Raw genomic sequence first — 23,158 nt, forward strand, 5'->3', positions numbered from 1 at the left:
CCCTGTTTTCTCTTACCCCATGACCAAACCCCAACACGGGCCATGGCCTTGCTACAGGCTCAGAGACTGGCAAGTCTCCTTATTTTCGGCACCCCCCCCGCCCCCCATGGCCGCTTGGCGCGCATACTCTCCATTGATGGCAACCCCTCCCCATCTCAACCATCAGTTTAATGAGGAACAGAATTCAATGGAATTCAATCTGGAGAAGTGTGAGGTAATGTATTTGGGGAGGGCTAACAAGGCAAGGGAATACACTATAAATGGTAGGACACTGAGAAGTGCAGAAGATCAGAGGGACCTTGGAGTGCATGTCCACAGATCCCTGAAGGTGGCAGGACAGGTAGATAAGGTGGTTAAGAAGGCATACGGGATACCTGCCTTTATTAGCTGAGGCACAGAATATAAGAGCAGGGAGGTTATGCTTGAACTGTATAAAACACTAGTTAGGCCACAGCTAGAATACTGCGTACAGTTCTAGTCACCACGTCACAGGAGAGATGTGATTGCACCAGAGAGGGTACAGAGGAGATTTACAAGGATGTTGCCTGAATGGGGAATTTTAGCTATGAGGAAAGATTGGATAGGCTGGGGTTGCTTTCTTTGGAAAAGAGGAGGCTGAGGGGAGACTTAATTGAGGTGTATAAAATTATGAGGGGCCTAGATAGAGTGGATAGGAAGGACCTATTTCCTTTTCCCCGTAGCCCTGCAAATGTTTTTCCTTCAGGTACTTACCCAATTCCCTTTTGAAAGCCACGATTGAATCTGCCTCCACCACCCTTTCAGGCAGTGCATTCCAGATCCTCACCACTCGCTGCGTAAAACAGTTTTCCCTCATGTCGCCTTTGGATCTTCTGCCAATCACCTTAAATCTGTGTCCTCTGGTTCTCGACCTTTCCGGAAATAGGAACAGTTTCTCTATCTACTCTGTCCAGACCCCTCATGATTTTGAACATCTCTATCAAATCTCCTCTCAATCTTCTCTGCTCTAAGGAGAACAACCCCAGCTTCTCCAGTCTATCCATGAAACTGAAGTCCCTCATCCATGGAACCATTCTTGTAAATCTTTTCTGCACCCTCTCTAAGGCCTTCACATCCTTCCTAAAGTGCGGTGCCCAGAATTGGACACAATACTCCAGTTGAGGCCGAACCAGTGTTTTCTAAAAGTTCATCATAACTTCCTTGCTTTTAGTCGTAGCCTCTGCAGTTTAGTCCCCGACCGCGAGGACCTTTGACTTGGCAGTATGTTTAATTATCTTGCACAATGTTATAATACACACTTGCTTCCTGAACCTCACTTGGTATGCTACTAGCTTTGCTGTTCCAGTCACTAAACACATCTTCGATATGTTGGGTTTGGCTTTTATTACCAGTTGCACTTTGTGCTTCTTGAACACAATCAGGCAGTGCATTCCAAATCCTAACCACTCGTTGTGTAAAAGGGTTTTTCCTCTCGTCGCCTCTGGTTCTTTTGCCAATCACCTTAAATCTGTGCCCGCTGGTTATCGACCATTGGCACGTAATATTTGTTTGACTGGTGTTCGAGTCATGTCCCAGCTCCAGTCCCACCATTATTGGTTGTCCTATCGCTTCTGGGGCCTTTGAGTAGCTCCAGTTTCAAGCACGTAGGTACTCAAAAATATTTCAGGCCAACAGCACAGCACAGGCTATCTGCCAAGCCCTGCATGAGACCCAAAACCAGGCCTAGGCACTTTTTACACAACTTGTTTTTATGATTTCTGTCTAAGGAGAGTGACATCCTTGTCCCGCACTTCTTCACTTTTCAACCGCGCGACCGACTTCCAACCAACACAGGCCGGCTCCGCACGGAGGAAAAGAAAAGGGTTGAAAGGAAGGCAGGCGCTACCTCGGCCCATGCAATGGCAGACTAACTTACTGATTGTCCCGCCCTCAACTCCGGTTTCAAGAAGTTCTAATGCCCTCTATTTTATTCAATAGTTAAAAGCATTAAGTGGGCAATGTAAGAACATAAGATATAAGAGCGTAAAAATTAGGAGCAGGAGTCGGCCATACGGCCCCTCGAGCCTGCTCTGCCATTCAATAAGATCATGGCTCATCTTCGACCTCAACTCCACTTTAATGCACTATCCCCGTATCCCTTGATTCCCCTAGAGTTCAAAAATCTATCACTCATGAATATACTCAACGACTGAGCATCCACAGCCCTCTGGGGTAGAGAATTCCAAAGATTCACCACCCTCTGAGTGAAGAAATTTCTCCTCATCTCAGTCCTAAATGGCCGACCCCTTATCCTGAGACTATGACTCCTGGTTCTAGACTCCCCAGCCAGGGGAAACATCCTCCCTGCATCTACCCTGTCGGTCACCCTCAGAATCTTGTATGTTTCAATGAGATCACCTCTCATTCTTCTAAACTCTAGAGAGTATAGGCCCAATCTACTCAATCTCTCCTCATAGGACAATCCTCCCGTCCCAGGGATCAATCTAGTGAACCTCTGTAGCACCGCCTCCAAGGCATGAATGTCCTTCCTTAGATAAGGAGACCAAAACTGTCCACAGTACTCCAGGGGGGAAAAATTCAGTATCGCCCCATTTGGGGCGCCATTATTGGCGGTACGCAAAGTTTAGCGCCTGGCGCTAATTATCGCCTCCGACAGCAAACTTGGCTTTTATCGCTCCTGGAGGTGATTGGAGCGCTAAATCAGGCGCTTCACACCTGCCTTAAGGCGCAAAGGCCAAGGAGCGAGGCGCTACCTCAGAGCGCTGGCGAAGCAAGGAAGGACAAATCCAAATAAACCTGCAAAGTGCTGCTCAGTACTCAAAACTCCTTCACACAGCGTTGAATCTCTCCAGAAGTCTCTCTCTCTCTCTCTCAGAATGCGTGGTGCAAAAATGTCACCAACAAAAAAAGGCAGGAAGCAGTCGCCTTTAAATAGTGCTCCCCCAGTCCCTTCCTGACAGCAAAACGCTCCCCTCAACCTGTCGTTGCTAGCGGCAGGCGGTAAGGCAGGGGGCGCCACTCAATATCCGGTCTGGGGCGCTACCGGGGCGTTGCGCACTTGACTGACGTCACAATCTGCCGGCGCAGGAGATCGTGACGGTAGTGTTTAGCGCCGCCGCAAAATGTCTAGTTAATTTCTCAAGCAGCACAAACATCGCCGCGCCCGGCCTCTAGTTGCTTTGCGCCCCAATTGGCACCCTTTTAAGGCGCTAATGGGAGGCGCAAACAACTGAATTTTCCCCCCCAGGTGTCTATGAACGTAGAGCAACAAATAAAAATACCAAGATAAATCCATGCAGCAGAACTCGCCCAACCACACTGGAAATGGTGGCCAACAGTGAGAAACTACGCGTGCACTGTCTTTGTATCTGAGACTACTCCAATCGTCTCAATACACAGGGGAGCAGGGGGGACTACTGATGGGGAAAAAGCAATTTGACAACCCCCTGGAATCTTCTCGTGGACCCCGACCTCCGGTCCAGAACCCCTGACCTAACCCACGTCTCCCAGCAGCAGCCAATCACAGGAGGCCTGTCGAAGATTAATACAGTACAAAAAAAAAATCCTGAGTTTTCAGAGTCGAGATCCTGAGTTGGATAGATTTTCATTACAAATCGCGATTAATTCGCGAGAGCTGGCAACACTGTACACCGTAAGACACAGCTGCTGTGTCTCTGATCTGCGAGAGGAATTGAATACAAAAGTAGGGAGGTTATGCTTCAGTTATGCAGGGCATTGGTGAGACCACATCTGGATTGGTCTCCTTATTTAAGGAAGGATGTAAATGCGTTGGAAGCAGTTCAGAGAAGGTTTACTAGACTAATACCTGGAATGGGCAGGTTGTCTTTGAGGAAAGGTTGGACAGGCTAGGCTTGTATCCGCTGGAGTTTAGAAGAGTAAGAGGTGACTTGATTGAAACATATAAGATCCTGAGGGGTCTTGACAGGGTGGATGTGGAGAGGATGTTTCCTCTTGTGGGAGAATCTAGAACTCGGGTCACTGTTTAAAAATAAGGCCCATTTAAGACAGAGATGAGGAGAAATTTTTTCTCACAGAGGGTCGTGAGTCTTTGGAACTCTCTTCCTCAGAGGGCGGTGGAAGCAGAGTCTTTGAATATTTTTAAGGCAGAGGTAGATAGATTCTTGATAAGCAAGGGGGTGAAAGGTTATCGGGGGTAGGCGGGAATGTGGAGTAATCAGATCAGCCATGATCTTATTGAATGGCGGAGCAGGCGCAATGGGCCGAGTGGCCTACTCCTGCTCCTAATTCATATGTTCGTATGTATGTTCCTATGATCTGCTGCCCAGTTGCTTAAATTTTGAAGTAACCTTGATCAGCTTACAGCTGCGCGGCCGTGCGAGCGCTCTTGAGCTCCCGCGCAGCCGGTGATCCAGCTTTTAAATGCGAAAAACCCACGCTTGCAAAAAAAAGTTAGAATCACAAATGGCATCTTATGTGACTGTGACAAAGGTAAACAATCCCTCCTCGCCCTTCAGTATTGTGTACAGTTTTGGTCTCCTTACCTAAGGAGGGATATACTTGCCTTAGAGGGAGTGCAACATAGGTTTACCAGACTGATTCCTGGGATGGGTGGATTGTCCTATGAGGAGAGATTGAGTAGACTAGGCCTATATTCTCTAGAATTTAGAAGAATGAGAAGTGATTCTTAAGGGGCTTGACAGGGTAGATGCTAAGAGGTTGTTTCCGCCTGGCTGGGGAGTCTAGAACTAGGGGTCATGGTCTCAAAATAAGGGGTCGGCCATCTAGGACTGAGATGAGGAGAGATTTCTTCACTCAAAGGGTTGTGAATCTTTGGAATTCTGGCTGGGACTGCACTCGCCTGGTTCCATTCTTGTCTATCCCATCGTAGCCAGAGAATCACCTGCAATGGCTTCTCTTCCCGCTCCCACACCATTACCTCTGGTGTGCCCCAAGTATCTATCCTTGGGCCCCTCCTAGTTCTCATCTACATGCTGCCTCTCGGCGACATCATCCGAAAACACAGCGTCAATTTCCACATGTACGCTGATGACCCCCAGCTCTACCTCACCACCACTTCTCTCGACTCCCCCCCCCCCCCCCCCCTCCACTGTCTCTAAATTGTCAGACTGCTTGTCCGACATCCAGTACTGGATGAGCAGAAATTTCCTCAAACTAAATATTGGGGAAGACTGAAGCCATTGTCTTTGGTCCCCGCCACAAACTCCGTTCCCTAGCCACCGACTCCATCCCTCTCCCTGGCACCTGTCTGAGGCTGAACCAGATGGTTTGCAACCTTGGTGTTACATTTGACCCGTGAGATGAGCTTCCGACCACATATCTGCGCCACCACTAAGAACGCCTATTTCCACCTCTGTAACATCACTCGTCTCCGCCCCTGCCTCAGCTCATCTGCTTCTGAAACCCTCATCCATGCCTTTGTTACCCCTAGACTTGACTATTCCATCGCACTCCTGGCTGGCCTCCCACATTCTACCCTCCGTAAACCTGAGGTTATCTAAAACTCTGCCGCCCGTGTACCCAATGCTGTTCACCCATCACCCCCCATGCTTGGGTTCTGCTCTTGGTTAAGCAACGCCTCGATTTAAAAATTCATAGTAACGTGGAGGTTTACAGCACAGAAGGCGGCCATTCAGCCCATCGTGTCTGTTCCGGACAAAAAAGAGCTATTCAGCCTAATCCCACTTTCCAGCTCTTGGTCCATAGCCCTGTAGGTTACGGCACTTCAAGTGCCTATCCAAATACTGTTTAAATGAGATGAGGGTCTCTGCCTCTACCACCCTTTCAGGCAGTGAGTTCCAGACCCCCACCACCCTCTGGATGAAGAAAGTTCTCCTCAACTCCCCTCTAATCCATCTACCAATTACTTTGACCCCTCAGCTAAGGGAAATCAGTCCTTCCTATCCACTCTATCTAGGCTCCTCAAAATTTTATACACCTCAATTAACTATCCCCTCAGCCTCCTCTGTTCCAAAGAAAACAATGCCAGCCTATCCAATCTTTCCTCATAGCTAAAATTCGCCAGTCCTGACAACAAATCTTCTCTGTACCCTCTCTGGTGCAATCACATCCTTCCTGTGATGTGGTGACCAGAACTGCACGCAGTATTCTAGCTGAGGCCTAACTAGTGTTTTATACAGTTCAAGCATAACCTCCCTGCTCTTATATTCTATGCCTCGGCTAATAAAGGCAGGTATCCTGTATGCCTTCTTAACCACCTTATCTACCTGTCCTGCCAACTTCAGGGATCTGTGGACATGCACTCCAAGGTCCCTCTGATTCTCTGCACTTCTCAGTGTCCTACCATTTATTGTGTATTCCCTTGCCTTGTTAGCCCTCCCCAAATGCATTACCTCGCACTTCTCTGGATTGAATTCCATTTGCCACTGTTCTGCCCACCTGACCAGTCCATTGATATCTTCCTGCAGTCCACAGCTTTCTTCCTCACTTTCAACCACACGGCCAATTTTTGTATCATCTGCAAACTTCTTAATCATGCCCCGACGTTGAAGTCTAAATCATTGATATATACCACAAAAAGCAAGGGACCCAGTACTGAGCCCTGCGGAATCCCACTGGAAACAGCTTTCCAATCACAAAACACCCGTCGACCATTACCCTTTGATTCCTGCCACTGAGCCAGTTTTGGATCCAACTTGCCACTTTCCCTTGGATCCCATGGGCTTTTTCTTTTCTGACCAGTCTGCCATGTGGGACCTTGTCAAAAGCCTTGCTAAAATCCATGTAGACTACATCAAACGCACTACCCTCATCGACCCTCCTCAAAAAATTCAATCATTAATCAGACACGACCTTCCCTTAACAAATCCATGCTGACTGTCCTTGATTAATCCGTGCCTTTCTAAGTGATGATTTATACTGTCCCTCGGAATTTTTATAATAATTTGCCCACCACCGAGGCTAGGCTGACAGTTCAATATTTTTACAAATCCGTCTCCGCCAGCAAATTAAGTTGGCAAATTGATGTTTCCGTTAGCGAGAAAAATTATAAACCACTCTAGAAAATGTGCCTCATTCTTCTACATGTTTAATAAAGAGCTTTTGTAGAAATCAATTGGACGTTTGCCCTGTGTCCTTAAATAGCACATGTTCTGCTGAACAAATTGTACAGCTGGTCATTTTGTATCCAAACAGAGATTACGCAGAATTACAAATTATTTACAGCACAGAAACAGGCCATTCGGCCCAACTGTTTCTGCTCCACACCAGCCTCCTCCCACCTTACTTCATCTAAACCCCATCAGCATATCCTTCCTCCGTCATGTGCTTATCCAGCCTCCCCTTAAGTGCATTCGCCTCTTATCACTCCATTTGGTAGTGAGTTCCACATTCTAACCACTCGCTGGGTAGAGATCAGATAGGTTAACATTTTGGATTCAGATTCACCATTTGTACTTGGAAGTGCCATAACCTACAGGGCTGCGGACCAAGAGCTGGGAAGTGGGATTAGGCTGGATAGCTCTTTTTCGGCCGGCGTGGACATGATGGGCCGAATGGCCTCCTTCTGTGGCTGGAAACTTCACAGAATCACAGCAACCCCACAGTGCAGATAGAGGCCATTTCGGCCCATCGAGCCTGCACCAACACATATCCCACCCGATCCCCGTAACCCCTACACCAACACATATCCCACCCTATCCCCGTAACCCCACATATTTTAATCCCCCTAACACTAATGCTCAATTTATCATGGCCAATCAACCTAACCCGCACATCTTTGGACTGTGGGAGGAAACCGGAGCACCCGGAGGAAACCCATGCAAACATGGGGAGAATGTGCTAACTCCACACAGACAGTCACCCGAGGCCGGATTTGAACACAGGTCCCTGGCGCTGTGAGGCAACAGTGCTAACCACTATGCCACCGTGCTGTGATTCTATGATTCTGTAGTATATAGAGGGAAAAGAAGACTTGTATTGATATAGGGGGAAAAATTCAGTATTGCCCCGTTTGGGCATGGCCGATAATGGCGCCCCCAAGGTTAGCGCCTGGGGCTAATTATCGCCTCTGACGACAAACTTGGCTTTTATCGCCCCTGGAGGTGATTGGAGCGCTAAATCAGGCACTTCACACCTATCTTAAGACACAAAGGCCGAGGAGCGAGGCGCTACCTCAGAGTGCTGGCGAAGCAAGGAAGGGCAAATCAAATTTAACCTGCAAAGTGCTGCTCAGTACCCAAAACTCCTTCACACAGCGTTGAATCTCTCCAGAAGTCTCTCTCTCTCTCTCTCAGAATGCGTGGTGCAAAAATGTCACGAACAAAAAAAAGCAGGAAGTGGTCGCCTTTAAATAGTGCTCCCCCAGTCCCTTTCCCGACTGCAAAACGCTCCTCTCAACCTGTCGTTGCTAGCGGCAGGCGGTAAGGCAGGGGGCGCCGCTCAATATCCAGTCTGGGGCGCTACCGGGGTGTTGTGCACTCGACTGACGTCACGATTTGCCGGCGCAGGAGATTGTGGCGGTAGTGTTTAGCGCCGCCGCAAAAATGTCTAGTTAATTTCGCGAGCGGTGCAAACATTGCTGCGCCCAGGCGCTAGTTGCTTTGCGCCCCATTAGCGCCCTCTTAAGGCGCTAACGGGAGGTGCAAACAATAGAATTTTTCCCCCAGAGTGCCTTATCACACCCCTCAAGCATCCAAAAGCACTTTGTTTGTAATGAATTCACTTTGAAGAGCAGTTACTGTTGCGTAAAGCAAATGTGACAGCCGTTTGACCCCAGCAAGGTCCCACAAACAGCACATGAGATGAATGAGCAGTTACACTGTTTTTGCTGGTGCTGGTTGCTTTAGAAATGTTGTCCAGGACACCAGGAGAACTTATTGTTCTTTGAATAATGGTATTGGATCATTAACGTCCACCTGAATCAAAAGCAAACAGGTTATTCGGTTTTGCAGCTCATTCAAAGAGCTCGAGACAGTGAAACACTCCCTCAGTACTGGAGCGCCAGTTTGATGTCCCGGAAACAGGGCTTGAAGCCACCACTTTCTGACTTGGAGGTGACTGAGCCAAGCTGATAATTTACACTCCAGAGTAGAGAAAAGGGCACCAATGTAAGAATGGTCAATGTGATCTCCTGGACTGGTTCCGGTCGCTTGAGGAGGTCGGAGAGGAATTTCCCATTTTTTTTTCCTTCGTGGTCCTGGGTTACCTCAGTGCTGTTTGTGGGAGCTTGCTGTGCGCAAATTGGCTGCCGCGTTTCCTACATTACAACAGTGACAACACTTGAAAAAAGTACTTCATTGGGCGTAAAGCGCTTTGGGACGTCCTGAGGTTGTGAAAGACGCGATAGAAACACAAGTCTTTCTTTCTTTCTTTTCGCCTCTCCCAGGTGATTGCATGGCCACTGGGGGTGGGGGAGGGGGTGGGAGGGGGTTAGGAAGTCTTTAGTTATCCAGGCGTCATGAGTGCGAAGCAGGCTTGATGGACCAGCTGGTCTTTTCCTGCCTGTCATCTCCGTATGTTCGTATGTGACACAGTACCAGAAGAAGAGGTGGGGAATGGGCCTGAGTAGGACTAGGACAAGGAGTGCTCCACCTATCACCTGGGGAGACGCTGTGCATGCTGAAAACCGGCAATTCCTCCGGGCCCACGCGTGAGTACCCCGTCCGTACTCACGCGTTGGGACAGGAATTACTGGCCCAATAAGATCATGGCTGATCTTCGACCTCAACTCCACTTTCCTGCCCTATCCCCATATCCCTTGATTTTCTTAATATTCAAAAATCTATCGATCTCTGTCTTGAATATACTCAACGACTGAGCCTCCACAGCCCTCTGGGGTAGAGAATTCCAAAGATTCACCACCCTCTGAGTGAAGAAATTTCTCCTCATCTCAGTCCTAAATGGCCGACCCCTTATTCTGAGACCGTGACCCCTGGTTCTAGACTCCCCGGCCAGGGGAAACATCCTCCCTGCATCTACCCTGTCAAGCCCTGTAAGAATTGTGTACGTTTCAATGAGATCACCTCTCATTCTTCTAAACTCTAGAGAATATAGGCCTAGTCTACTCAATCTCTCCTCATAGGACAATCCCCCCATCCCAGGAACCAGTCTAGTGAACCTTCATTGCACTCCCTCTATGGCAAGTATATCCTTCCTTAGGTAAGGAGACCAAAACTGTACACAATACTCCAGGTGTGGGCTCACCAAGGCCCTGTATAATTGCAGTAAGACGTCTTGACTCTTATACTCATAACCGTATTAGCAATAGAGCCTTTTCTCTACCACTATTCTAAATGGACATGCTAACGATTTGGATTTCAAATCTATTCAATGATGTCTATTGTAAATTATTTGGTGTGTAAGAGCCAGTAAGAAACATGAGTCGAGCAGAGCAAGTGAGGACGATGTATTTCAGCAATTCCCTGACTTCCGTCCCATTCTTTCTCATTTCCTTCTTCTTCTTTGCGAGGTACACCTAACCAACCAGAAAGGAGAATAATCGGATGAGGTAAGCAGATCAGAGGAACAGCAAGAGTCTAACCACCATCCCTTGACATTCAAGAATCCCCCAACATCAACATCCTGGGGGTCACCATTGACCAGAAACTTAACTGGACCAACCACATAAATACTGTGGCAACAAGAGCAGGTCAGAGGCTGGGTATTCTGCGGCGAGTGTCTCACCTCTTGACTCCCCAAAGCCTTTCCACCATCTACAAGGCACAAGTAAGGAGTGTGATGGAATACTCTCCACTTGCCTGGATGAGTGCAGCTCCAACAACACTCACCAAGCTCGACACCATCCAGGACAAAGCAGCCAGCTTGATTGGCACCCCATCCACCACCTTAAACATTCACTCCCTCCACCACCGGCGCACCGTGGCTGCAGTGTGTACCATCTACAAGATGCACTGCAGCAACTCGCCAAGGCTTCTTCGGCAGCACCTCCCAAACCCGCGACCTCTTCCACCTAGAAGGACAAGGGCAGCAGGCGCATGGGAACACCACCACCTGCAAGTTCCCCTCCAAGTCACACACCATCCTGACTTAGAAGTATATCGGCCGTGCCTTCATCGTCGCTGGGTCAAAATCCTGGAACTCCCTCCCTAACAGCGCTGTGGGAGTACCTTCACCACATGGACTGCAGCGGTTCAAGCAGACGGCTCACCACCACCTTCTCGAGGGCAGCTAGGGATGGGCAATAAATGCCGGCCTTGCCAGCGACGCCCACATCCCATAAATGAATTTTAAAAAATAACCGGGGGCTTGAACTGTTAGTTGATGCTTTTTCTTGTTCGTTGCCCCCCCACCCCCACCCCGAGGTTGAGTCCTTAACAAGGTATAGTTGCAGCTGCACAGTAAGTTACTTACTGATGCTAGTCATCTGTGTTTTCACGTGTGAAAGGCACCCTTACCTGCTGCCAGCACCAGTGCAGTAGCCGTATGTGCCGCTGTATGCTGCAAAAAAAAAAGGATTATCCCTTCTGAAAGTGCTGGGTAAAAATCCTAAATTCAGCCAACTCTTAAGATCAAAGTAACTCACTTAAACTGTTAATTCATAGCATAAATTTTAGCAAAACTCTTAATAGCCAGCGTTCAATAGTGTTAAGAATGAACTGTTTGTAAGTGCCTTGCACAATGTTACTATGGATTTTTTAATAGCATAAATAACATTCATTTACTCAACTTTTTTTTTTGAAACCTCTATTTTCACTTGAACGATTATCAGCCCTTGTCAGAAGTTACAAAAGATAAACCGTGGTATATGTTGGATGGTCAATGAGCTATCAAGACCCAGGAAGCGTTTCATACCTGGTGCAGGCTATCTTAGATGTGAAATTAATTGTAGGAAGAGACCATTCTCATTTCTGTAACCCCATTTTGTAACCCTCAATACCTCCTCTCTGGTGAAGAAGGCCCAGCAGCGCCTATATTTCCTAAGGAGGCTGAAGGGATGTAACCTGTCACCCCTGATCCTCTCTAACTTTTACCGCTGCACAATAGAGAGCATCCTGACAAACTGTATCACAGTATGGTACAGCAGCTGTAGCTACTATGACCGGAAAGCCCTGCAGCGGGTAGTCAAAACTGCCCAACGCATTACCGGCACCCGGCTACCGACCATAGAGCACATATACCAGAAACGCTGTCTACGGAGGTCACGGTCCATCATCAAAGACCCTACCCACCCCAGCCACAGTCTGTTCGCCCTCCTGCCATCTGGGAGACGCTACAGATGTATTTGCACCCGTACGACCAGATTTAGGAACAGCTTCTTTCCCAGGGCTGTCATCCTACTGAACTCCACAAATAAATTCTAAAGCCTGCACATCTGCCAATGCACTTTATTATGGTTATGTTTATGTTAATGTATTACAAGCCAAATGTATGTTGAATGTTTAAATGTCTTAATCTAAATGTACACTCTCGGGAGCCGCAAGCCTACATTTCGTTGTACTGCACTTGTGCACTAACAATGACAATAAAAGTTGATTTGATTTGATTTGAAAAAAAGAGGTTTAAACTATTTCTGATACCATGCAGGAATGAGCAACTAGGTGGATGTAAAAGATCTCACGGCACTATTTCGAAGAAGAGCAGGAGAGTTCTCCCCAGTGTCCTGGGGCCAATATTTATCCCTCAACCAACATAACAAAAGCCAGATTATCTGGTCATTATCGCATTGCTGTTTGCGGGTGCTTGCTGTGCGCAAATTGGCTGCCGCGTTTCCTACATTACAACATTAACCACACTTCAAAAAAGTACTTCATTGGCTGTCTTCTTCTTCTTCACAGTTCACAGTTCACAGAAACCCCACAGTGCAGATAGAGGCCATTTCGGCCCATCGAGCCTGCACCGACACATATCCCACCCTATCCCCGTAACCCCACGTATTTAATCCCCCTAACACTAAGGGTCAATTTATCATAGCCAATCAACCTAACCCGCACATCTTTGGACTGTGGGAGGAAACCGGAGCACCCGGAGGAAACCCACGCAAACACGGGGAGAATGTGCAAACTCCACACAGACAGTCACCCGAGGCCGGATTCGAACCCGGGTCCCTGGCGCTGTGAGGCAACAGTGCTAACCACTATGCCACCGTGACAGTCCCTCGGAACCGAGGATGACTTGCTTCCACATTAAAAATGAGTTCTCAGGTGACTGATGAGTCCAATGCGGGACCTACAGTCTCTGTCACAGGTGGGGCAGACGGTGGTTGAAGGGGCGGGTGGCTGTGGGGTGCTTGGGTTGACGTGCGCTCCTTGCGCTGTTTGCGCTTTACTTCCGCTTGCTCCCGGCGAAGAGACTCGAGGTGTTCGGCGCCTTCCCGGATGCTTCTCCTCCACTTTGTGCGGTCTTGGGCCAGGGATTCCCAGGTGTCGGTGGGGATGTTGCACTTTTTCAAGGAGGCTTTGAGGGTGTCCTTGAAGCGTTTCCTCTGCCCACTTTCAAGCCTCCTTGAAAAAGTGCTCATTGGCTGTAAAGCGGTGGTCGTGAAAGGCGCTATATAAATGCAAGTCTTTCTTTCTAACTACAGTCTAGAAATGAGAGCAAGATGTCAAAGTAATACTTATATTGACGTTAAAGAATACCAAATTTCCCCCTAAGTCTTCTGCAATATTTGGTACCACATAATGCAGAATGCTACTTGGGGTTGGGTTTAAATAATGGGCCATAAGCAAGGCGAGTGAACAGTCTTTAGCTAGTTAGTGGGCAAAAAAACTGTGCCTAACCAAGCTTACCTAGTATCATAGAATCATATCTCTTCCCACTTCCCTGAAGTTGTCCTTTCCCAAATTTGGTAGTCAGTGTAGCTCACTCAACTTTTATTGATGATGACTTGGCATTTTGGTTTTCAACTAATAGAAGAATTTTATCATCATTCATAAGATGTTTGCCTTTATGATGGACGGTCATCATTAATATTATAACCTTTTTTTGTCTGCCTCTGACTTACATATTGACCGAGGACCAGCTGGCTCCTATTTTTTAAATTAAAGTTGTAGAAATAGTGCCAAATTGTAATGAATAAATTGAAGGATTAACTATATAGTTACAGTGGAAGTTATAAGAACATAAGAAATAGGAGCAGGAATAGGCCACTTGGCCCCTCGAGCCTGCTCCGCCATTCAATAAGATCATGGCTGATCTTGGGCTCAAAGCCATTTCCCAGCCCGCTCCCCATAACCCTTCACTTCCTTATCTTGCAAAAATCTGTCTATTTCCACCTTAAATGTATTTAATGACCCAGCCTCCACGGCTCTCTGGGGCAGAGAATTCCGCAGATTTACGACCCTCTGGGAGAAGAAATTCCTCCTCATCTCAGTTCTAAAAGGGCGACCCTTTATTCTAAAACTCTGCCCCCGAGTTCTAGATTTCCCCACAAGGGGAAACATCCTCTCTGCATCTACCTTGTCGAGCCCCCTCAGTATCTTATATGTTTCAATAAGATCACCTCTCATTCTTCTAAATTCCAATGAGTATAGGCCCAACCTGCTCAACCTTTCTTCATAAGTCAACCCCCTCATCTCTGGAATTAACCTAGTGAATCGTCTCTGAACTGCCTCCAATGCAAGTATATCCTTCCTTAAATAAGGAGACCAAAACTGTACGCAGTACTCAAGGTGTGGTCTCACCAATACCCAGTACAGTTGTAGCAGGACTTCCCTGCTTTTATACTCCAACCCCCTTGCAATAAAGGCCAACATTCCATTTGCGTTTTTGATTACTTGCTGTACCTGCATGTTATGTTTCATTGCTTTGGTTCCCATGTCCCAATGCAATCCTTGTATCCATCTTCTATTGCTGCACAATCTGGTGTGACCCATTGCTTGATCCTTGGTCCCCTCCTGTTCATCGACATGCTAGCCCTCCGCAACACCATCAGCAAGCATTGAGGTTAGTTTCTGCATGTATTCTGATGATACCCAACTCTATCTCTCCACCATCACCACTGGCTGCTGCTGTATTTTCCAAATTCGGGTCTGACGTCATTGACGTTGGATGAGTCTTGACTAACTTCAGCTTAATGTTCGCACCTAAATGCCGTGGCACCTGCTCATCAAACCACCTGGATGTCCTCTCGGGCTAAGCCCAACGGTACTTAGCTTTAGCATTGTCTTTGACCCCGAGCTGAACATTCTGCCCCACATCTGGTCAGTAACTAAGACTACTGCCTTCACTTTCAGAACCTTCCTCACTTATGCCCCTTCCTCACCCCCCCCCCCCCCTTTTACTGCTGCAACCCTCAAATATGTTCTTCACCTTTTAAGTGTTATCTGTGGCTCAGTGGGCAGCACTCTCGCCTCGGAGTCAGAAGGTTGTGGGTTTAAGCTCCCACTCCAGGGACTCGAGCACAAAGCCTAAGCTGACACTCCAGTGCAGTGCTGAGGGAGTGCTGCACTGTCAACGGTGCTGTCTTTTGAGTGCGACGTTAAACCGAGGCCCCGTCTGCTCTCTGAAGTGGATGTAATAGATCCCATGGCGCTATTTCAATGAAGAGCAGGGCAGTTCTTCTCGGTGTCCTGGCCAATATTTATCCCTCAACCAGCATCACTTTTTTTTCCCCTAAATTATCTGGTCATTATCTCATGGCTATTTGTGGGCCCTTGTTGTGCACAGATTGGCTGCCATGTTTTCTACATTACAACAGTAACTGCACTTAAGGTCACTAGACTGATCCCTGGGATGAGAGGGCTGTCCTATGAGCAGAGATTGAGTAGATCGGGCCCATACTCTCTGGAGTTTAGAAGAATGAGAGGTGATTGCATGGAAACGTATAGGATTCTGAAGGGGATTGACAGGGTAGATGCTGAGATTGTTTCCCCTGGCTGGATAGTCTAGAACTAGCGGTCACAGTCTCAGGATAAGGGGTCGGCCTTTTAAGACTGAGATGATGAGGAATTTCTTCACTCAGAGGGTGGTGAATCTTTGGAATTCTCTACCCCAGAGGGCTGTGGATGCTCAGTCGTTGAGTATATTCAAGGCGGAGATCGATAGATTTTTGGACTCCAGGGGAATCGAGGGATACGGAGATCGGGCAGGGAAGTGGAGTTGAGGTTGAAGATCAGCCATGATCTTATTGAATGGCGGAGCAGGCTCGAGGGGCCGTATGGCCGACTCCTGCTGCTAATTATGTTATGTTATGTTAAAAGGTCCTGTGGCACTATTTTGAAGAAGAGCAGGGGGAGTTCTCCCTGGTGTCCTGGGGCCAATATTTATCCCTCAATCAACATCACTAAAACAGATGATCTGGTCATTATCACATTGCTGTGTGTGGGAACATGCTGTGCGCAAATTGACTGCCGTGTTTCCTACTTGACAACTGTGACTACACCTCAAAAGAAGTAGCCCATTGGCTGTAAAGTGCTTTGGGACGTCCCGCGGTTGTGAAAGGCGCTGCATAAAAGCAAGTCTCTCTCTCTTTCTGTTCATGGCTCTTGTGTCTTTGCAGAGTAGGAAGGGGCCTGTGACGGATGGGCAGCACGCCAATCCAGCTCACCAAGGTCAAGCTGGGGAAGCTCCAGATCATCCGCAGGCGCTTGCTCCAACGCTATGAGTACCAGCCTTTCCTCTCTTGCCTGGCCGGGCTGTACGGATGCCAGTGGAGGCGATACCAACGCACGCGGATCCTGCCCGGGGAATTCTGCTGCAGCAAGGTAAGGACTCGCCGTTCTACACGGGGCACGGGCGTGGCCCAGCGGGCGCGACGGTCGGTGGCCTCGGATCGCAGGGGGGCGGGGGGGGGGATGCTGGACGGCCAACTCCGGTTCCTGTGTAATTTTTAATGACCCAGTCGGGCAGCTTTCCGAGATTCCTAGAACGGTACAGCACAGGAGGAGGCCGTTTGGGCCATTGTCCCTGTGGCCAGCTCTTTGAAAGGAATATGGGAGCATTGGGGAGACCAAACACAGACTGGGTGACCGCTTTGCGGAACACCTCCGTTCAGTCCGCAAGGGTGACCCCGAGCTTCCGGTCGCCTGTCATTTTAATTCACCGCTCCATTCCCACTCGGACCTCACCGTCCTCGGGCTCTTGCATTGTTCCACAGAAGCTCAACGTAAACTCGAGGAACAGCACCTCATCTTCCGATTAGGCACTTTACAGTCTTCCGGACTCAATATCGAGTTCAACAATTTCAGATCATAACCTCGGCCCCTATTACATTTTTACTTATATTTTTTATCCACACCTTTGTTTTGGCCCTTTCCCCCCCTCTTTTTTTCTCTCCCACATGGCAGCTGTCTCCCATTCTGCCAGCGCATTTCACACCTAATTTGGAGCCGTCTTTTGTCTCCACTAGTCCGATCACCATCTTGTCTGGTTTTGAATACCTCTTAATGTCTCTTCACTTCCCTTTTGTTCTCTCCCAGCCTGGCCTCTTAATCTATTTTATTTCCTGTGCCTCTTTAGTCTTGAGAAAGGGTTCACCCGAAACGTTGACTCTATTTTTTCTCCACGGATGTTGCCTGGCCTGCTGAGTTTTTCCAGCATTTTCTGTTGTTATATGGGAACAGGAGTAGGCCATTCAGCCCCTCGAGCCAGTTCCTGCACCCTGTTCTCTTCTCCCTCCCCCACCACACCAAATCGGGCCACTTCATATTTTATTTCCGAGCACTCTGGATCTTGCAGAGTTTGCCTTTTAGAGAAAAATGTGAGAATCATTGATGTCAGTTTTAGTTACTGATTTAAGAACCGGGGGTGGGGGGGAATTTCGTTTTGATTTTGGGCGCTAGTGTAAAACAGGTAATATCGATTCGGCCGCCTGTTATATACGAACAATGACGGACAGGTGAAGACCCCCTGGTCCATCCAGCCTGCCCCGCACAACTGGTATACCTTGCGTATCACAACATATACACTCTCCGCCCCACTCGAAACCATGTGATCTCCTGAGAGAGATTAAAAAAAAGATTTAAAAACTCAGGCCAATTTGGGGGTAAAAAAAATGTGGGAAATTCCTCTCCGCCCCATCGAGGCGATCGAAACTAGTCCAGGAGATCACTCTGGCCCTAAATTCCCACCTTGTGTAAGAGGTGATCTCCGCCCCAGCCGGCAGGAATGGACCTCCTGATGTTCATTTCCATTGTCAAGCGAAGGTCAGTTTCAACCAAATTTTCAGTCATCTCTGCTAAATCTTTCACCGTGTCCCGAAGTCTGTTCCCTTCTCCATGCTCCCGCTATAAAGATGGCGTTCCGATGAAGGTGCCGCAACGACGCAAGTTCTTGTCGGGCACCATTTTGTGTCGGTCTCTCTGTGATTACTCTGGGAAGCGGTAAGCTCCATTTTTTTGGGGGGGGCAAAAGCTGTTCCGTCCACTTCAGCTGCTCGAAGTTTTCGAACGGGCCAGAATTCGAAAATGTTTCGGAAGTTTCCGGATGGAATTCGGAAGACCCCAGTCAGTCACTGCCCCAGGTTGAGTTATGTGAGTGGGTAAATGTGACGCAACATGTGATGACGTGAGTTTTGCAGGCGCATCAAAAAAAAAGAGTACGTGTTGCGGCCCGTATTCTTTAAGCGTGATGTAAACTATGTACTGTCCCTTTAACAACAACAGCAACAACTTGTATTTATATAGCGCCTTTAACGTAGTAAAATGTCCCAAGGTGCTGCACAGGAGTATTTATAAGACAAAAAACATGACACCGAGCCACATAAGGATAAATTAGGACAGGTGACCAAAGAGCTAGGTTTTAAGGAGTGTCTTAAAGGAGGAAAGAGAGGCGGAGAGGTTTAGGGAGGAAATTCCAGCGCTTAGGGCCGAGGCAACTGAAGGCACGGCCGCCAATGGTGGAGCGATTATAATCGGGGATGCTCAAGAGGGCAGAATTGGAGGAGTGCAGATATCTCGGAGCGGGGTGGGATGGGGGTGGGGTTATGGGGCTGGAGGAGATTACAGTGATAGGGAGGGCCGAGGGTCATGGAGGGATTTGAAAACAAGGATGAGAATTTTGAAATCGAGGCGTTGCTTGAATACTAGATGGCTGCAGCCGCCAACCATTCTGGGGTGGCTGACTTGTAAGGTGCTTTTACTTTGTTCCTGCCTCAGGAGACTGACCTCTGTGTCCCGCTCTTCCACCCGTTAATATTTCTATCAGGCTCCGGCCCCAGTGTGAGACGCGATTATACGGAGAATGCAAACGCCTGCTCTTCGCCTTTAAGAGGCCTCGGTCTGATGGCGGATCCGTGGGCCAACACCTTTGTGCTGTTGTCTGCTTTCCTTTCAGCTCCGTCTGTTTGTTCTTCGACGTGCCGGCGACTGAAGGAAAAGCCTTTTGCTGCCACTACTCGAATGTAAAAGTGAATGTAGGCTAGACTTCCTGCTGCAATAAAGGTGGTCCGTTGTAAAATTGGTTATTACCTTTATCTCTGTGCTTATCTTTGAAGGTAGAACGTGGCCCCAGGTGATTGTTCGTTATCGCTGGTTAAACAGTCGGGTCGTCACTGAGTAAACGATCTGATGTTACTGCTCCTTTGTAACCTGATGTTGCCCGTGATCAATACACTATCGTGTTTTCTCTTTTTATTAGGCTAAAGTAGCATTTTGTTGATTGCTGTCTGGTTACGTCTAGTCTACCATGGTGCACAACCTCTCTGCGACCTTTGTCACGGTCGACCACATCCTCCTCCTCCTCCTCCAATGCTTCTCCTCCTCCCATTGTCCAGCTCACCCCTTGCTCTTATCTAATTCAGTCGTAGCCAGAACAATGGCTTCTCTTCCCAACCTCGCATCCCTTAATTGTTCACCTAACTATCTTGACTTGGGTTATAATGAACCAGAGCATTTCAGTCACTGGGGGAAGTTGGTAACAGAACAGCTGCTGGTGTGTTTTCCCCTCCAACAAGGTAAACAAGTTCCATCACACAGCTCACAACAGAAGATCCACTCGCCAAGACTTAAGTACATCATCTAGGTTGAAACAACAACAAAGGTGAAAAATGTCCCAAGGCACTTCACAGGGACATGGGGACGCCCAGTAAAAGAAGGAAAGAATAAGAACATAAGAAATATGAGCAGGAGTAGGCCATACAGCCCCTCGAGCCTGCTCAGTAAGATCATGGCTGATCTTCAGACCCAACTCCACTTTCCCGCCCGATCTCCATATCCCTCGATTCCCCTAGAGTCCAAAATTCTATCAATCACAGCCCTGAATATACTCAACGACTGAGCATTCACAGCCCTCTGGGGTAGAGAATTCCAAAGATTCACCACCCCCTGAGTGAAGAAATCTCTCCTCATCTCAGTCCTAAATAGCCGACCCCTTATCCTGAGACTATGCCCCAGCCACATAAGGATAAATTAGGGCAGGTGACCAAAAGCTTGGTCAAAGAGGTAGGTTTTAAGGAGCGTCTTAAAGGAGGAAAGAGAGGTAGCGAGGTGGAGAGGTTTAGGGAGGGAATTCCAGAGCTTAGGGCCCAGGCAATAGAAGGCACGGCCACCAATGGTGGAGCGATTATAATCAGGGATCCTCAAGAGGGCAGAATTAGAGGAGCGCAGATATCTCGGGGGGGGGGGGGCGGTCAGTGGTTGTGGGGCTGAAGGAGATTACAGGGAGCGGGGGGGGGGGGGGCGAGGAGGCCATGGAGGGATTTGAAAACAAGGATGAGATTTTTGAAATCGAGGTGATGCTTAACCGGGAGCCAATGTAGGCCAACAAGCACAGGGAGTGATGGGCGAATGGGACTTGGTGCGAATTAGGACACGGGCAGCCGAGTTTTGGATGACCTCAAGTTTACACAGGGTAGAATGTGGGAGGCCAACTAGGAGTGTGTTGGAATAGTCAAGTCTAGAGGTAACAAAGGCATGGAAAACCTGCAAAACCATTCCTCGGCCCATGCATCTTTGTACTCTGTATTTAAAATAATATAATTGACACCAGGTCTAACATCCTAGTTGTGTGGAGAGACTGGAGAAGCTGGGGTTGTTCTCCTTAGAGCAGAGAAGGTTAAGGGGAGATTTAATTGAGATGTTCAAAATCATGAAGGGTTTTGATAGAGTAAATAAGGAGAAACTGTTTCCACTGGCAGGAGGGTCGGTAACCAGAGGACACAGGTTTAAGATAATTCGCAAAAGAACCAGGGGTGAGGAGGAGGATTTTATTTTGTGCAGTGAGTTGTTGTGATCTGGAATGCGCTGCCTGAAAGGGCGGTGGAAGCAGATTCAATAGTAACTTTCAAAAGAGAATTGGATAAATACTTGAACAGGAGAAATGTGCAGGGCTGTGGGGGAAAGAGCAAAGGGGAGTGGGACTAATCAGCGAGCTCTTTCAAAGAGCCGGCACAGGCACGATGGGCCGAATGGCCTCCTCCGGCGCTGCAAGATTCTACAGTGCTCTAATTTCCTCCCGTTGTTGTTCCCTCTCCCTCCAGTTTGAATTGTTCAGCTTTGGGATCCTGGTGGCGACCTTTGGCCTGGCATTCGTGCTCCTTTACTTTTGGAGTGAAGCAAAGAATGACTACAACGATTTTGATTGGTGAGTCCGCGGTCTTGTTGAGCACCTTGTGGTGTGGGATGGCTAGCTTCCCTTTCGGGAACGGGGCTGCGGCAATCTTACAATGTAAATCTCCGAGCGGCAGTGCTCTCGGAGGCGCTGGGGTGGATGATTTACTGGTGTCACCAACGGCAAAGCGGCAGAGGTCAATGGTTGCGGTGGATCTGCCATCTTGGATTTGGCTGTTGCTGGTGTGCTGAGTTCTCAACTCGCCTGTACAGGTCAGCAGTATCAGCCGGCATTAGCCGTGGCTCAGTGGGCAGCGCCTTTGCCTCTGAGTCAGAAGGTTGTGGGTTCAAATCCTACTCTGGAGACTTGAGCACAAGAATCTAGGCTGACACTCCCACTGCAGTGCTGAGGGAGTGCTGCACTGTCGGAGGTGCCGTCTTTTGGATGAGACGTTAAACCGAGGTTCCCGTCTACTCTCTCAGTTGGATGTAAAAGCTCCCATGGCCACTATTTTATAAAACATTGGTCAGGCCTTAGCTGGAGTACTGTGTCCAATTCTGGGCACCACACTTTAGGAAGGATGTCAAAGCCTTGGAGAGGGTGCGGAGGAGATTTGCCAGAATGGTACCAGGGATGAGGGAGACTGGAGAAACTGGGATTGTTCTGCTTAGAGCAGAGACGGTTAAGGGGAGATTTAATAGAGGAGCTCAAAATTTTGAGGGGCTTTGATAGAGTAAATGGGGAGAAACTGTTTCCATTGGCAGGAGTGTTGGTAACCAGAGGACACAGGTTTAAGATCATTGGCAAAAGAACCAGAGGGGAGATGAGGAGAATTTTTTTACACGGTAAATTGTTCTAATCTGGAACGCGCTGCCTGAAAGGGCGGTGGAAGCAGATTCAATAGTAACTTTCAAAAAGGGAATTGGAGAAATACTTGAAAAGGAAAAATTTACAGGGCTCTGGGGAAAGAGCAGGGATGAGTGGGACTAATTGGAGAGCTCTTTCAAAGAGCCGGCACAGGCACGATGGGCCGAACGTCCTCCTTCTGTGCCGTGTGATACTATGATTAAAATTTTGCAGCAGTATTATTTGTAAAACTCTGGGTAAAGGACTTATTTATTTATTTTTCTTCCTTTCCCTAGGAATTTCTACAGTGGTAGGTGGATTCCTTGGTCAGCAGTGGTTCTTGGTGTGACAGTGACACTTTTTACTTACATCGCAATCTTACTGGTAAGTGAACTGTGCACTCGGCCCAACTGGTCGGGCTCCCCTAATGACCCAACTGGTAAAGGCACTGCACTGCGAGCAACTGGGCCATACAGGTCAAGAGGCTCGAGCGAGCCGATCTCTGAAGTGAAAGAGAGGGATACAGAAAACACCGAGACAGAGAAAGAAAGTGACGAAGTTATGCTAAACTTTCATAAATCACTGGTTAGGCCTCAACTGGAGTATTGTATCGAATTCTGGGCTCCAGACCTTTTTTAGGAAGGATGTCAAGGCCTTGGAGAGGGTGCGGAGGAGATTTGCCAGAATGGTACCAGGGATGAGGGACTGCAGTTGTGTGGAGAGACTGGAGAATCTGCGACTCTTCTCCTTAGAGCAGAGAAGGTTAAGGGGAGGTTTAATAGAGGCGTTCAAAATTATGAAGGGTTTTGATAGGATAAATAAGGAGAAGCGGTTTCCACTGGCAGAAGCGTCGGTAACCAGAGAACACAGATTTAAAATAATTGGCAAAAGAACCAGAGGGGAGATAAGGAGATTTTTATTTTTACGC

At 48.1% G+C, this 23,158-nt stretch overlaps 1 protein-coding gene across 1 annotated transcript in view; it reads left to right on the forward strand.

Moving 5' to 3' along the window:
* The first annotated feature begins 10,396 nt into the window (after positions 1-10,396).
* Positions 10,397-23,158, forward strand: part of LOC147112120 (glycerophosphodiester phosphodiesterase 2-like) — a 75,651-nt gene continuing 62,889 nt past the window's right edge. Inside the window, exons 1-4 of the mRNA XM_085999679.1 lie at positions 10,397-10,588; positions 16,397-16,601; positions 21,314-21,417; positions 22,527-22,614. Coding sequence (XP_085855805.1) covers positions 16,419-16,601; positions 21,314-21,417; positions 22,527-22,614 — 375 coding nt within the window. The 5' untranslated portion in view covers positions 10,397-10,588; positions 16,397-16,418. The remainder of the gene's footprint in view (positions 10,589-16,396; positions 16,602-21,313; positions 21,418-22,526; positions 22,615-23,158) is intronic.

This window comes from Somniosus microcephalus, chromosome 10, assembly GCF_052327205.1.
Source record: "Somniosus microcephalus isolate GS21.2 chromosome 10, FLI_Smic_1.0, whole genome shotgun sequence".
Lineage (NCBI taxonomy): Eukaryota > Metazoa > Chordata > Chondrichthyes > Squaliformes > Somniosidae > Somniosus > Somniosus microcephalus.